The sequence below is a fragment of the Rhinatrema bivittatum genome, chromosome 3 (assembly GCF_901001135.1).
Source record: "Rhinatrema bivittatum chromosome 3, aRhiBiv1.1, whole genome shotgun sequence".
In the NCBI taxonomy this organism is placed as follows: Eukaryota; Metazoa; Chordata; class Amphibia; order Gymnophiona; family Rhinatrematidae; genus Rhinatrema; species Rhinatrema bivittatum.
Window position 1 is genome coordinate 513,246,660 of NC_042617.1, and position 17,765 is coordinate 513,264,424.

General features: G+C 43.3%; 1 protein-coding gene across 1 annotated transcript in view; it reads right to left on the reverse strand.

Annotated features, from left to right (window-relative positions):
* ADCY3 (adenylate cyclase 3) overlaps positions 1-17,765 on the reverse strand; it is a 369,755-nt gene that overhangs the window by 281,619 nt on the left and 70,371 nt on the right. Inside the window, exon 2 of the mRNA XM_029596196.1 lies at positions 15,804-15,953. Coding sequence (XP_029452056.1) covers positions 15,804-15,953 — 150 coding nt within the window. The remainder of the gene's footprint in view (positions 1-15,803; positions 15,954-17,765) is intronic.

The following is a 17,765-nucleotide window of genomic DNA, read 5'->3' on the forward strand; positions in this document are numbered from 1 at the left end:
GACCCCAAGGAACAGAGAGCACAAGGACAGGGTCTCCTGTAGGCACGTTGCAGAGACTGTCCCGAGGGGCGGGACAGCGTAATGATCAGAGTCTCTGGTATAATGGCATAGGGGCTGCCCCGAGGAGCAGTGAAGCGCAGAGTCAATCTTGGAAGTAGTGACGTAGGCTACCCTGCGGTACGGGGGAGCGGGAGTAAGTCACTCGTATAGAGACGTAGGCACTGCCCCGAGGAGCGGGGAGTGTGGAGCAAGTCACTGATGTAGAGACGTAGGCACTGCCCCTAGGAGTGGGGGAGAGTAGAGTCAAAGTCTCCGGTGGCAAGGCAGTTCTCAAGGCAACCCCGAGGAGCGGGGAGGCCAGCAGGCAGGAGAGGAGCAGGGACCACCCCGAGGAGCGGGGAGGTCTGGAGACAAGTCTCCCAAGGAGGCGCACGTAGGGCTCCCGAGGAGCGGGTACCCAAGCCAGAGTCCAGAACCACAGAAAAAGATCTGAGTCAAACATCTTTTTTTGAAAAATACACAGAAATAATTTCAAATGTTTATAACTGAATCAACAGTTGACTGGGAGAACAGGCGGACCTTACATAAAAAAAAGGCGTGCTTTCAGGATTACTAAAATTCCTTTCTCTGGCAAAGAAAGGGGTGTCAGTAGTCTTGAAAGTTTCTATCCACGTGCTCTTTGGGTACGCTTTTGATAAATTGCATTTTTTATGGGCTTATTGGACTACCTCAATGTTTTGAAGACTATTTTTTGAGAAATACGTTCTCCTCAAAAGCTCAACAGCCACCACACAAGATTCTGCTTGGGGAAGGGTTTGATTGGAGAATTCAGATTGGGTAGGTAACATTACTTTGGTTTATTTTCAGTGCCATCAAAGACAAAATTAAACTCACCAGCATTTCCTAGTGGCAATTTGAATTTGCCTGCAACTTTTATTCCAATCTACACAAAGTATCTGATGCACTTACGCTAACTGAACCTCTCATGGTAGCGGCCTAACAAATCCCAAATCCCAATGCAACCTGTTCTTTTAGCCGCATTGCTGAAAAATGCACTTAGTTTTATTGGGGGAGTTTGAAAGAGCCACAATGGCCTCTCCAAACTTCTAGACGAATAACATTGCATCACCTATAGCCATTGTTCCTAGAAAAGCTTCGGTACTATGGCTGCTTGACTGCTATGGTGCTCTCGCCACCTCCACTTCCAGGAAGAGCCCTCTGAAGGCCGACTCAAGACTGCTTTGCACAAAGTGGTGCAATATGTGCCTCTCTGCGTGGCTGCTGACAGCAGATATGCACAGTGTACCTCCGAGATGACCAAGGGAGAGCAGAGAACACATTAGTAACTACCGAATTATATTTCTTGTCATCCAAGTTTAAAATACGCCATAACCATTCAGATTAAAGAATCACAGGGCTATAAAAGACACTGCCTGTCAAGATATTGCAGGGAAACCTGGCCAGCATAATTTAAATTTATGGAGCTCATAAGAGATTCCATGTTGCAAGTTAAGCCATCCTCAGTCATTTCACAGCATAGAAATGTTGGGTCTCCAAGACCAAGGAGGACAGGCTGCTGGCGAGGCCCTTCGTGTGTTCACCTAACTGGGTTTACTCTTCTCTCCTCTCTTCCTGCACACTTGCACTCTTCTCTTGCTCCTGTGATCTATGTTTGGTGGTTGGGTCCTAAACAGCTCCTGGTTCCTGGGTTCTGCATAAAATGTGGTCTAGCAGTTGTAGTAGATGGGGCCCAAGGATTTGCTTTCACTGGACAAATAGTATCATCATCTCTGTGGCTAGCAGTAAACCCTCCTTGGCTACTGGATCCTTCCCACTAGAACTAATCTTTGGACCACATCACCTCAAATGGGCCCAAGGTCTGAAACTGATTTCAATCCAGACTTCTCTGTAGTGGTTCCACTTTGTAAATTTTGGGCCTCATTTATTAAGCATTTTTCCTGTAGACACAGAATGGGAGAAAAACCATAGTAAATCAGGCCCTTATTTAAAACTAAAAAATACCCCAGGATTACTGGAACAAACACTAACATCAGAGGCCCGAGTGTGAACAGATATTCAGTACAAATCGGCACATTACAGCAGCAAACAAAACTCCTTACTGCTTGAAATCATTCTCTGGAGGAACCAGTACAGTTTACTTCAAGTAAACACAAGAATTACCCCTGAGGGTTGAGTTAGATGCCAAGATTTCCAGCAAGATGGGATTTCCCTTCCCCTGTCTCCATTATCCTCCTAGGGCTCTTGCTGGTAGCTCAACCATTGGCCTAGGAGTGTACTGGATGTACTCTCTCCATGAGAATAAGCTGCATAAACCTGCTTCAGCACCAGCAGTTAGGGCAAACTTCTCTTTTCCAACTTCTAGCAGAAATCTCGTTCGGATCAGTCAAACCACACCAACATGTTTCCTTCTGCCCCACAGTCTCTGCAGGCCTTACTATTTATACTCAGATTTTCCACGGATGACATCATCATTTCTTAAAGTCACAAAACCCTTGCAAATCCCTCCAGTTAATAATCAATGGGCCTAGGGTCAGATTGGGATTGGAATGCACACCATTCTTTCTGCATAACCACTTCATGCACAGTAAACAGGAAACACTTAGACAAACTGTGATTAGCACAGTCTCAATGCAAAACACATAGAGGAGAGAAAGGACTGGGGACTCTGAAGGAAACAAAGAATAAAATCACACTCAGCAATCATATTTCTTTCTCTTAAGAAACTAATCCCTCTTCACACCTAAATCCAGATGTGCTCCTCTTCCTCCTCAGAGCACTGACAAATTTTCCCCAGGAAAGTCCATCTTTTAAAACTTTTCTGAGAGGGGTATGGTTTCCCATGATATCTGGTGGATCTCCTATGGTCTTTTTAAAACATGTTAAAAGAATGCAAGAACATAAGATTGCCATACTGGGTCAGTCCAAAGGTCCATCAAGCCCAGTATCCTGTTTCCAACAGTGGCCAATCCAGGTCACAAGTACCTAGCAGGATCCCTCAAGTCAATAGATTCCATGCTGCTTATCCCAGGGATAAGCAGTGGATTTCCCCAAGTCCACTTTAATAATGGTTTATAGACTTTTCTTCCAGGAACTTACCCAAACCTTTTTTAAATTGAGCAACACTAACAGCTTTTACCACACCTTCCGGAAATGAATTCCAGAGTTTGATTATGCATAGAGTAAAAAATATATTTTCTCCTATTTGTTTTAAATGTATTACACAGTTAAGTTAATTGCATATCCCCTAGTCTTTGTACTTTTTGAAAGAGTTAACAACCTATTCATGTTGACCCATTCCTCTCCACTCATTATTTTATAGACCTCTATCATATCTCCTTTTCGCCCTCTCTTCTCCAAGATTAAAAGCCCTAATCTCATTAGCCTTTCCTCATAATGGAATCATCTATCTGCTTTATCATGTTGGTCGCCCTTCTCTGTACCTTTTCTAATTTTGCTATATCTTTTTTTGAGATGTGGTAGCCAGAATTCCACACAAGGTGCAGTCACACCATGGAGCGAAACAGAAGCATTATGATATTCTCTGTTTCATTCTTCATTCCTTTCCTAATAATTCCTAGCATTCTATTTGCTTTCTTGGCTGCCGCCACACACTGAGCAAAGGATTTCAATGTATTATCCACGATGATGCCTAGATTCTTTTCCTGCTTGAACTTTGCATTTTACAGCTATAATTTGGGTTGCTGTTCCCTATCTGTATCACTTTGCGTTTGTCCACATTAAATTTGTATGCCCAGTCTCCCAAATCTTCAAGGTCCTCTTACAATTTCTCACAATCCTCTTGTTATTTAACAACTTTGAATACTTTTGTATCATCAGCAAATTTGATCACCTCATTTGTTCCCATCTCTAGGTCATTTGTAAATACGTTGCAATAAATATGCTACTGTGTATTAACTTATGATATGTCACAAAACTTTATCTCACCATGGGTTTGCATGTTATATTTAAGGAACTAGCACAACATAGCATGCATGATGAGTTTGGCCAAATGTGCAATATTACCCTTCGTACATTAGGTCCCATAGGCTGAAACTGGAGATTGAGTGAGTCTACGGTTTTGTAACAGGAAAGGAAATTAAGTAGGTTAGGTGAGCTCGTGGTTAGGTGTCATCATATTCTCTGTTTTTTATGTTTCCTTGACACATGGCTACTTTTACATTTGTCAGTCATTGCCACCAAACTATCTTCATCTGAACTCCCCTAGGTACTGTGGTCAATGCTGGTTATGGTACAACAGATGTCATCTCACCCTAGTTAGCTGGCACTTAGAGTGGCTAACTCAGTGCGACTCCAGTTTGTGCTAAGAGTAAGAACATAAGAACATAAGAACATAAGAAAATGCCATACTGGGTCAGACCAAGGGTCCATCAAGCCCAGCATCCTGTTTCCAACAGTGGCCAATCCAGGCCATAAGAACCTGGCAAGTACCCAAAAACTAAGTCTATTCCATGTAACCATTGCTAATGGCAGTGGCTATTCTCTAAGTGAACTTAATAGCAGGTAATGGACTTCTCCTCCAAGAACTTATCCAATCCTTTTTTAAACACAGCTATACTAACTGCACGAACCACATTCTCTGGCAACAAATTCCAGAGTTTAATTGTGCGTTGAGTAAAAAAGAACTTTCTCCGATTAGTTTTAAATGTGCCCCATGCTAAATTCATGGAGTGTCCCCTAGTCCTTCTACTATCCGAAAGAGTAAATAACCGATTCACATCTACCCGTTCTAGACCTCTCGTGATTTTAAACACCTCTATCATATCCCCCCTCAGTCGTCTCTTCTCCAAGCTGAAAAGTCCTAATCTCTTTAGTCTTTCCTCATAGGGGAGTTGTTCCATTCCCCTTATCATTTTGGTAGCCCTTCTCTGTACCTTCTCCATCGCAATTATATCTTTTTTGAGATGCGGCGACCAGAATTGTACACAGTATTCAAGGTGCGGTCTCACCATGGAGCTATACAGAGGCATTATGACATTTTCCGTTTTATTCATCATTCCTTTTCTAATAATTCCCAACATTCTGTTTGCTTTTTTGACTGCCGCAGCACACTGAACTGACGATTTCAATGTGTTATCCACTATGACACCTAGATCTCTTTCTTGGGTTGTAGCACCTAATATGGAACCCAACATCGTGTAATTATAGCATGGGTTATTTTTCCCTATATGCATCACCTTGCACTTATCCACATTAAATTTCATCTGCCATTTGGATGCCCAATTTTCCAGTCTCACAAGGTCTTCCTGCAATTTATCACAATCTGCTTGTGATTTAACTACTCTGCACAATTTTGTGTCATCTGCAAATTTGATTATCTCACTCGTCGTATTTCTTTCCAGATCATTTATAAATATATTGAACAATAAGGGTCCCAATACAGATCCCTGAGGCACTCCACTGTCCACTCCCTTCCACTGAGAAAATTGCCCATTTAATCCTACTCTCTGTTTCCTGTCTTTTAGCCAGTTTGCAATCCACGAAAGGACATCGCCACTTATCCCATGACTTTTTACTTTTCCTAGAAGCCTCTCATGAGGAACTTTGTCAAACGCCTTCTGAAAATCCAAGTATACTATATCTACCGGTTCACCTTTATCCACATGTTTATTAACTCCTTCAAAAAAGTGAAGCAGATTTGTGAGGCAAGACTTGCCCTGGGTAAAGTCCTGGGTAAAGTGTTTCACCCGATTGTTTCACCTGGGTAAAGTGTTTCACCCGATTGGAGGTCCAATCCTCCAGCTTTCTGACCTACTAGAAAGAACTCATGTGACTGTGCTTAGGCTCGAACCCAATCACTGGATAAAACAGCATTAAATGATGTCAGTGGAAGAAGGGGTTCTAAAATGGTCCTTTATTAGGGGTGCAGGTGTCTCCACAGATACACAGCACTTAGGCCAGACACTTCCTAGTAGGATGTTCCTCAGGTTTTGGAGCTCAGAGGTTTCTTTCTTCATGGAGGCAGTGCAGGACTCCCTGTAGCTGCTGGAGAAGCAGTGAGTGCTCTGTTGGGAGTTTGCTTACTCATGGAGAAGTGGAAATACACGTTGGAGTAACTCAAGTGCTAGGTGTGTGTGATGTTCTGCAACTGGTGAGGTTCTGCACTCAATGTGAGTGGCAGCAGAGATTTCTACTGAAGTAAGTAATCAGAGAATTTTCAGAGGAGAAATCACTGGAGGGAGACAGATCTCATTCTGGTGCAGGAACCTGCCCTGCATTATCAGGAAAGGAGAGGAGGAATCTTCATCTGGCACTTCTAAAAAGAGTATCCTGATTATAGGGTCTGGGTTGGAATATGTACACCGCTTTGTGCAGCCTGTTTATGGAGGGGGAAGCAAGTGCTTTAGAAATGTTTTAAATAAATAAGTAAATAAAAAGGGTGCACAAAATAAAAAATCGGCACAGTGGATAGTATGAGTTCTACAGTGGACGTTGTCTAGCCCTGAAGATTCAGGCCAGTGACGTGTCTCTGCTTTACATAAGCCCCAGTCTCCATTCAGAGGATACGTTTTAAAGCCATGGAAATTCGCCCGGCTCTGCCCAGCTACATGTATGCATGAGCTTCCATACAGCATAGCATGCACAGTAAACTAGGTCCAGAGAAGGTTTTCCCCGAGGGACAATGGTGTTTAGGGTTGGATGATGAGAACAGCACACTTGCTTGGCATTTTCAAAAGCACATGCACTATCTTGCCCCCTATTGGTCACCCACACTAGTAGCGGGCACAGAGCATACAGACGTTTTTAGCACACAGACTTTGCAGGAATATTTTCCAAGGGAAAGTTACCATTAAAAAAACTGACTGCAGTGTATGTGGGCGAAGACTTCCCACAAGCATTGCAAACAACACAAGCTCCTGTAAACTGTCCCTATAAAAGTGCATCGAGAAAAGGGGTCTCAAAAGCCTTCTCATGAAGCTAAATGCAAATATATGTGGTTTCTACTCCCCTGTGCCTTGCACTGGAAGAGTTGCGCTTTCCTACCAGGTGCGACGTGATAGCAACGTTATCCCCCATGCACTGGGAGAACCTTTTCCATAATGTTAGATTAGGTTCTACCTTGATACCACCTTCCTTGAAACAAGTTCACCCAAGGCATTGAGTCAGGTCACAACTGAAATTCATCAGGGAGTGACTACATTGGTTTTCTAAACATTTTCCTGCTGGAATCTGTTTTTACGTGTTACATAATTACAGAGCACACCACATCAAAACAGGGTGTTAACTGCAGTTCTAAACATTGCAAATTTTTCTTTTCTCACTTGAGTGTCTGAGGTGGAGCTACATTTATGTCATGACCCATTGTCCAATCTTCCAGAAGCCTTCCCCTTCAGTGGGTCCAGATCTATAAGTGGGTAATCCCTGAGCTGGATGATAAAGGTTTACACACTGATTGATTGACTTTAAACCAGTGTCCTCTGGTGGGGGAAGCTAGGGCTCTGCCCTTGAGCCACTGGGTGGCTCTGATAAATGGAAGCCGAGTGGGGTTTACAGATGATCTGAGAGAAGACCTGAAGGTTCCCCCTTGAGAAGTTGGACTGCTCCTCAGGTCTTAGAGAAACACTTTACTCCCAGTAAGTTGTGGGCTGTCAGGCCGTGTGTGGGAGAACCTGGTGAGCGAGCATTCAACTCTTGGTAGTTCAGTAAGTTTCCTATCTGTGTGACTGGACTAATTTTCTGGAGATTTGACCGTGGACTGAATCTGATGTTGCATTTAGCTTATTAGAAGTAAAACCCTTAGGGCCCTGATTTTCAAAAGCATTTACATGCTTAAAAATGAGTTTTACACGTTTAACTGCACTTTACCCGTGTAAGTGTACTTTTGAAAATTGCAACAATAGATGCCACTGAATTGTCCATAGGATTTACCTGCATAAGAGCACTTTATTTGCCTAAATGACTTTTGAAAATTGCTACAATATTATGTTACATGTATACATGTGAAACAACGAAATGGGATGCCACAACGAAGTCTTTTTCAAAACTGGCTGCCTCAGGGGCTCTTTTGGCGTCAACCGTATTGAAAGACAATTGATTCAATTCGTCAATGGTGCCATATACGTTTAGATGTATTCAGCGAACATCGTCTCCACTTCCATCTATATGGCACCATTGACGAATTGAATCAATTGTCTTTCAATACGGTTGATGCCAAAAGAGCCCCTGAGGCAGCCACTTCATGTGGCGAAACTCGGCCAGAGTCGGGCAGTTTTTCACGTCTCCATCAATAAAAGTTTTGAAAAAGACTTCGTTGTGGCATCCCATTTCGTTGTTTCGCTTCTGCACTACTGGATCGCCTACCTTGCTGTTTTTTGGGTACATGTATACATGTAACATAATATTGAAAATGAAGAGTTTATGGTACAAATGTCCTATTCCCTCAGCCACCTGATCATTTTTGCCACTGTTTTTTTTGTGCAGTTGTGCAGGGGTGAGCAGGGCTCGGGGGTTGGGGGTCAGTGGGCCTCCATCCTCGGAGGCAGTGCTGGGGATAGCAGTCTGAGAAGTTGAGGCTTCGCTGGGCTGCACAGGTTGTTCCCCACTTTGATAGAGGCAGGGGCAGCCATTTGTCTACCAGTTAAAATAAAAAAAACCAAAACAATAAAAAACTAGGTGGATGCAGTCCAGTGGTCACAACATCCATGAACATGTATGGTGAGGCCAAGTGTCAAGGGGATCACCCAAGGTCAGTACGGAGCAACTGGATCCAGATCCACAGAAATGTGGGGAGCAGCACTCCAGTTAGCTGCGATTACTGCAGTTCCCACCCCCATTCTGCGTGAGCACAATATTGCTCCAGAGGTCTGTGGCCTCTTCTAAAGTGGGTGGCCCGTCCAGGGGGACTTGCACACCAGCTCCGATCCTTTACCCAGGAAGAGAGTGAAGTGAGGCAGGAATCCGCGCTGCAGCGGATGGGTGTGTTGAGGGCCTTGGTTTTGGGGGCACAGGCATCGATCATAGGGCTCCCTCCTGGGAGTGGCACAGATGTGGCGGCATGTTTTTCCAGGAAGGGTTGGGTCCCCCACTCCTGGCTGGACCTAGATGTTTTGACATTGCCAGGTTGGTTGGCGTGGTAGGTCATTGGCACACGTGACCAATCATGTGCCTAGCTAGTTGCTTACATTTTAAAAAAATAGCATAATAATATGAGTGGTGCTTGCAGCCGATCAGGGTGGGTGCGGTGTTGCGGACTATGCCTTCGACTCTTCCTTTGGTTCCTGGCTGCTGAAACCGGGTAGATGAGGTGCATTCCCAGCCTCCACATACCCCCTCTCATTCATTTGGTCTGGCACGCCACTCACTCCTGGACACCAGCACTCTGTACTGGGATGGCAAAGCGAGGGCTGTAGGCAGGGCCCTATTGGCCCCCTGCTACACAGTATTATTTATTTATTTATGGACATTTGATATTCCGCCTTTCCCAACCTGGTCTCAAAGCAGATTACAATGCATTTAAATGAACGGAGGCATCCTAACGGAAAGAATTGGCGGTCCCTGCCAGGTACCTTAGCGTTTCTGCCAGAGCGGAGCTTTCTTCTTGCTGCCTGAGAAGTGAGCGCCAGGAAAAACACACAATTTCCCTTCAGCTTCATTTTGTGTGTTGGAACTGTTAACAGCGCACAAGTGGAGCGGCACAAGTCAAGTCCAAAGTTTCGCCAGCACCAGTTCTCTCTATGCTATTCATATCTGATGATCTTTAGAGAGCCAAACAGAGCCAAACAAGCAGAAAGATCTTTAATTGCATAGAGAGAGAAATGGTCAGCAGAAATAGTGAGGTGATGTACACCGTGTAATAATTCCCCCGTGAGACCTCATTTGGAAAGGGTACAGCCATGGAAACTACATTTTCAGGTATATAAACTGGTGGTGGTCGGTGCAGAGTATGGCTACCAAAAAAGGCCGTGGCAGGTGCCAGTCTGGGAGTGGCACATGAGTGCCTGAGGAGAGGTTGCAATATTAAGAGGCGTGATCTTCATCAATGGCTTCACCACGGCAGGGATGCCACAGAAAATCACCACTAACTGATGCTCAGATACAGGCCAGCACCCGGGCGTCTCAACAAGGGTCACCAGTGGTAGCTCCAAAACATGTCGGATTTCTGTTTTGAGGTCATTTGTAATCATTAATTGCCTTTCTTCCGAGTTACAGCACGAGCTCTGGCCGGTGGTAATGAATGGGCTGCATTCAAGGCATGGATAGCTAGGCCTCATTTTGTGCAACATATACAATGCGCACAGCACCTCCTCCTCGTCCCCCTCTCGAGTCTCTTTTTGAATCCTTGTAGCCTCTGTCTTATACCCAGGCTGAAAGAAACAGGGACAATGTGCAGTGAGCCCAGAACGTGACTCACAACAAGCTGTGAGCTCTGGCAGCCATAGGCAGCAACCAAAGTACCCAACTGAACCAGCTGCCTGCACCACTATGATTCCTTTCTCTTGCATTTGTACATAGTCTTATTTTGTACGTTGTCTTATTTTCAGACTTCCGGCATCAGCGTGCAGACAATTTTTTTTAATTTCTATTTTATAAGCATCCTCTGCCTGTTTATTATCAGATGATACTGGCAGTTTGGAGTCATTCTTTCTGCAGGCCTGGTATTTAAGCTTATTGCAGTCAATTTTATCTGCAGGCTCATTCCTCTGCATTAAGACTGCTCAGGTATGCCTGATCGGGCATTTACCCAGGCAACAGAGGTCAGTGAACAAAACATTTTTACTTTTGCATGGCAGCCAACAGTGATGAAACTGGTTAAAACATTGACTGTTCCACGAACAGTTCTTTGTATATTGTCTTGGCTGGCACAGATACTGAACAATCACTATTGGACTTCTGTATCAGGGGGCCCAGAACCTGCCTAGCACAGCAGGCAGCGTGTCACTCTCATAATCTGAACACCCTGAGTCAATCCTCAGAGAATGTGGCAGTCAGTTTTATCACAACCAGCACTTGCATGTCAGCATTTTCTGAGTTTTAATAGAAAATCCTTCTTTAATCCAAAAATACCTTAATTTTGATTATTTATTTATTTATTTATTTATTTATTTTTTAAAGAAAAAGAACACATATCTTGTTTGCTGCTACGCTGTATTCTTCCATTTAACTATTCCAATATGCCCGAGCTCTTATTATACCAATCTTATATTAAGCATATTCCAAACATGATGTTCCTTCATTCCCAGAAATGACAGTCCCAGACGTTATAATCCTTAGTTGCAAAACACTTATCTTTTCATTCTCCCAACGAGGCCACGTTTCAGACTTCGTCTTTTCTCAGGGGTTGTTCTTCCTTCAAAGCAAACCGGAACGTGCATGGAGCATTCTGAGAGAGTTTAGTCAACGGGTAACTGAACCATTCTGATCAACTCAGTAATATATAAATATATATAAATAAATAATCAAAATTAAGGTATTTTTGGATTAAAGAAGGATTTTCTATTAAAACATAGGAAGGTGGTTGGCAGGTTAATGATTACAAAATATTAAATATTGGCGGGTTGCCAATTTGAAATGTACAAAATATGAAACCACAACGCCTTTCAAAAATGTTTTTTCTCAGATTTTTTTATTTGTAGATTTAGAGATTGGACATCTTGTTAATAAAAGTATATAAAGTGCTTAAACTGTTGTTCAAGGTGATTTTTTCTTTTTTTCAGTGGTAGTGTTAGTCGCCTTGTTGTGGCATTCATTATATTGAGTTCAGCATTTTCTGAGCGTCATCCTTTTTCTCTTTCTTTAGCGGATCAGGCGCTCATCACCTTCGGGGATTCCCCCGTGGCTGGTAGCACATGTGACCCTCAGCCTCAGACAGTAAGCATGTATTGGGTCCCAATGCACTGATGATGTTCTGAAATTACTTTGGGTCTGGAAGTTATTTATTGTATATGTGGCATTGGTTATTCAGGTGCCCATATGATTCCTTTGTGCATTGCCATGGAGTTGACCGATACATTGCTTATCACATCTTCAAAGAAGATTGCTGCATTCGCTTGAGTCATCTTTTGTGCAAATATTCCTTGGATAAAGACAGTGACGTGCTAACTTGTCAGTTATCTCTGCCAATAGCATTCTACTTGTTCAAGACCAGTTCATATAACATATTTCTATAGGTGTGTTCTGGGACAATTCCCAACAGTAGTTGCCCTTCACATCAGTTGCTCATTCGCGATCTGTTATCCCAGCTAATGGTGGTTAATTTTCCAGGTAGGACAGTTCTTCAAGTATTCAACAAGGTGACATCATAGCTTGCACAACATTGGTGCTATCTTGTGGTTAATTTCCCTTCTGGCGGGTTAATTCAAGCGTGATTTGTACTCATCCCTAGTCTAGTCTCTAGCACAGGTAGGAAAATTTTAGAGGATCCTGGTAAAGCAACCATATACTGTTATGAGCATGTCACTATCTCTCAGTTTCCAGTGTGTATTACAATCTCCATGTGTTCACTGATTTGGCTATAAGTTCTTTGTGAGATCCTGAGGCTCTAGCAAGCTTGCATGATATAATAGTTATTGTAATTCTTACTACAAGGCCCTAGACCCAACCCTATCTAATGTGGCAAATCTATTCTCATGAATCACTTAATCTAGGCATCTCACATTTCCTTACCAAATGGGTTTTGTTCCCGATTTGGGTGCCATACGCCAGGCTGACAGAAGGAATTACTTTGTCGTTTAGTTGACCAAAGTGGTTCTGTCCATGACAGTGAACTTCTGTTCGGCTACTTGCCACTGAAAGGGTGACAGAAGTGCTATTTTGGTATTTGCTGATACCCTGTAGCAATGTCTCTGCTATTTGCCCTACCCTGTATTGTTCATGCCTTTCTGTGATAAGGAATCTTGGGATGTCAGTCTCATATATAACTATCGCCCATGTTCAGTCCTATGGGTGATTTTGTCTGATACCTGGAGAAGGAGGGGCAAACCTTGAAAATCTTGGAGAAACAATGCAGGAACATGGCAGCGTGTCACGAAACCTCTGGCCTGCCACCAAGTATTACAGTCCTTCTGCTGTGGATATCAAAAGCTTGTCTCATGCAGCTCTTGCAACCCCACATTCAAGGATGTGGCTGTGCTACTGCATAGTCTATGGACCCATCTCTTTCTCTATGCGAGTTCCATTATTCCATATCTCATTAGCTGTGCATCCTCATCTCCGAACTTGTGCTATTGATGAGGGCTTGCATTTGTTCATTTTTGGCATGATCTCCACTGTGCATTTAGTTCTGAATGAGTTCGCTTCAGCTCCTTATGTACCATGTGCTATTCATACACATTTGAGAAATGTGCTTGGTGGACCTCCTTGGGGATCGGGCAATTCAGGGGTATCATATTCCCCTTCCATTGCTATTACTGCATGCAGCACACCCTGAGTAATAACCCCTGCAGGTTTCAGGATACAGATTTGACAATATATGGCATGTATTACCATTCCTGCATTGCATAGGTTGGTGACAACCTACAATATCCTCTTTTGGCTTTGGAGGGGCTGTGCTATCTCGGCAGCAATGTGCAGCATGTTTACAGCATCAGCCAAATGGATACAATCGCATCTGTGGGTACCAACCAACAGATGCGATTGTTGGTTGGCACCCACTCGATAAACATGGGCAAAAAGATGCTCCTTTATTCGAGAGCTATGCGTGAGCTGATGGCATGATCCAGCCTTTCCGTGGTCAGAGTACTTCTTCTTTTTTACGCGATTATGTGATCCAGTTCTTGTGCTGTTTTTTGCACAGCCGAGACACACAAGTACATCCATGCTTAAGAGTGACACCCTGAGGAAGAAAGCCAATTCGAAACATTGCAGTGTCAGGATCATCACACTTATCGCATGAAGTCTTATATACAGTACCTTGGCGTCATAACAGTGAGTGGTGATTGGTATAACATTGAATTTGCAGTGTATACCATCGGACACTCCTGCAACAGTGGACTTATACTAGATTGTCAAGATAGTTGAACCAAGTAACAGGTTTCTCATCTTGTCCATCCGGGGTTTCCAATGATTATACAAGCTATCTAACAACCACATTGTTGGAGTTAGTGTTTCTAACCGTGTAGCCATATAGGCAGTCTCAATTAGCCTATTATTGGCACTATATGAGGTTTCCCCGATTCTACCATATATAATCACTTTAATTTGAGCTAGCCCTAATTGTTTTTTGTGGCCATATTTGTAACATTTTGGCTGGCTGCAGGATATCCCTCAACTGGCTACAGTCACCCTCATGTTCGCGGTTCACACACTGCCAAGAAGCAATTCTGCCAGGTCAGCCCGGAGTCTCCTAGGCATATTCACATGCGGCACAGTACCTCTTCAAGGCCCTGCAGCAGGAAAAGCCTCAGTTGGCGCACTCTGATGATGCCATACGATGGAGTATTTAACCCTGCCACGCTATGAACCAATGCCTCAGCAACAGGTCTTCTTGCTCCTGCAATGTGCATTGCTATTGCTGTCTTGTGCTTGCTTGCCCTGCGTTGTCTCACTGCATTGCTTTACTGTCTCCTTGCTGTTGTTGTGCCTTGCCCTGCCTTGCCTTATTTGTTTAATCTGTGTCTTGGTCTCCTGTCTGTCCACCTCTGTCTGATTCCTGGTTTTGACCTTGGCTTTGGACCCTGATTGCGCCCTTGGATTGCTGCCTGCCCTGACCTCAGCCTGGACCTTGACACAGCCTGATTTCTGCCTAGACCTTGATATCATTTGCTTGCTGCCCTCCTGGACCTCAGCCCGCTATTTGACTTCATCTGACCACTCCTTACAGGGCCCTGCTGGCCCCTGGAACCCAAGGGCTCAACGTGATGGGAACAGGACTGGAATAGGTGAAGCTCTAGACCCAGTCCTTGTAAGAGCGAGTACACCTGTTGTCGGCATGGGCCCAGTAGGTTTGCCTACTGGGCCCATGCATCAACCACGCCACAGCCCAAGGGCTCACATCTGTGATAATAACCATTACATAAAGATCTTCATTTGCAAATAATGTTGTGCCACCTGGCTTTATTCATAGCAAAATGAGTTGAAATTTGAAGGGGATGCAGGGAGGGGATGGGAGGGGTGAAGTTAGAGAGATCATATTATTTATTTATTTATTTATTTAACATTTTTATATACCGGCATTCGTGGGACACATCATGTCGGTTCACAAGTAACTGAGAAAGGAAATTACAATGAACGAGGATGGGTAACTGGGAAATAATTGGATAATATAAGGAACTGGATAAAATAAGAAAGTACAAGAGAGAGAGTCCACAAATAGGAATAACTTGGTTGAACGACATGGAATTGAAGGATTGAAGGAGTAGGAGAGTACACATCTGCCACAGTTGTGTATATGAGGACTATGCTTAAGGTTCAAAATAGCAGCAAGTATCTACAGCATCAATTCTAACAGACAAAGCATATTGCTAATAAACTCGATACGATGTTAGTTATCGAACCGAAAGAATCAACTCTAGTCAAAGCAGAAAGATCAGTCAATCACTTTTTCCGTTTAGTGAACTACGATCGACTGTTTATATGTCACTTATCCATCAACACATTTTATCTTTTATCATCAGATATAAGAAGTGTGACATGCTCCATAAGAGGGGACTAGAGGCACTGAGGCATAGTAGAGAATACAACAGCTCCCCTAGCCACTGAGTACCAGTGGCCATATTTACCAGTAATAAGATTGTGTGTTGGACTGGCTACTGGCATGTACAGTAAATGGATGTTAAGATTACCATTGGCCACTGAATGATACCCCAGACAACAGAAAACATTCCTACCTGTTGCTGACTTTGCTCTTCCAGATTCAGCTTGACCTCTAGAGACTGCCGGGCTTCCAGAAATGCCTTGCGATGCTTCCTGTCTGCCATGTAATAAGACATGATTCCCACTGTGATGGTGCACAAGTAGATGGCAATGTTGGACAGGATCTTTAATGACAAAGAGATGATGAAGGTCATATATAAATATCAATAATGTACAGACTGCATGTCAAACTCTCAACTTATAAATGCCTCAGACCAGTTAAATCAAGTCACTGAAATGTAGAGGGCTGCAGACAATGGAAAAGGGTTTGAAATATGTTGATATCTCTCTATTTGTATTCATTTGTACTCCATATAAAAAGAATAGTGAAGGTTTTTCTCATATGACTGATTGACTTAAAAGTCTTGCTGCATACTGTTGGACACCAGTTAGTTCTACAATGTAACTCTCTGACAAGGTACATAAAATGATGGAATGGGGTTCCCCTATTGTTTAAAGGTTATCTCTTCAAAATGTGTTTGGTGGGTTCTAAAGTATTGTCAGGTAGATGGTGAAGTGGACCTTAATGGTAACAGTAAGAGTAGTGAATGACTCTATTCTCTTCTTTGCCTGACTAGACAGGGAGGATACCCTTCAACTCCTCTTCTTGAACTCTGTGCCCATGCCGTGCCCCAATGCTGGCTAGATAAATGTGGCAGACGCCAAGTTTCAAAAATTAGAAATAATTAACTTTATTTTTTCTGAATGAACCAGGCAACAAAAACTATTTACATGGATGTGAAGCAAAGTTATTCACTGGCTACATCAGAAATTTGTGGACTTCCACAGTCAGAATCATGAAGCACGAATGACTTCTGGGAGCATAACAATTACATCCCTCCCCCTTCATATCTTGTTTTCACCCAATCACTTTTCCACATAGTTACTTTCCCATGTACCAACCAAAAGAGTTGGCCTAACTCTCAGATCTCCTTCCTCGCATCTCCATCCCAACCCTGTTTAAGGAATGGGTTCACTTGTAAGCATACCCATATCAAAATTCACATCAAAAGGGGACCTAATGCAACTTTCCACCTGCATGATTTACTCATTCATCCTCTAGTCATGGAACTTCCCTCCGGACTCCACACCTCCATCCACCCAGTGCAGGTTCCCTAGACTACTGCACTTCAAAGGATACTCTGAGGCACTACTTTTCTTGGACTCACCCCACTCCTGATTCACTTCCTCAGAAGAAGGAATGACCACTTCTTCTTGCCTCCTGGTTAATTCCTTGGAAGTGGGAAGAAACCTCTCCTTCATAGCCTTGAGCCTCTCCCCTTGAGGGAAAGAGCCCCTACCACTTCCACTGGGAAGGTCCCTGGACCCACCAGCACTGGCTTCTCCAGATTGGACACATCGCTGGAGGTCCCTATTCAGGAAAAAGTAGGAACCAAAGGACGAAACCCCACAAAAGTCCACACTTTTACACCTCTCACTTCCCCTTAGCATCCAATCAAAAACACCCCAAATGTTTAAGGGACATACACACTATTTCCTCAGAATCACATTAAAAGACAAGACTCATTCATATAAAATGCCATCCAGTGGTCTTTTAGTAGTACTACAACAACAACAACAGATCTATAAAACATTTTTTCAAACATGGTCAATAACATGGAGACAAGGGGGTCTCCCCTACCCAAAGCCTCGTGTACGGCTACCAAACTCAAAAAGAATGAATCATATCTGGGGGTCTCCCTACATACATACACTATATCTTTTCATAAATTAAACACTACCTCTTTGCTCCTTAGCAACAGGCTATGTGGTTATTGGCCATGCCTTCTTACAAATGTTTCTGGTCATACACAGAGTAAATTTGGATTTTAGATTTGGATTTTAGAATTACTCATCTTTGCAAGTCTGAGCTCAAAGCGAATTACATTCAGGTACAGTAAGTATTTCCCTACCCCAAAGTCCTTAGAAGTTTAAGT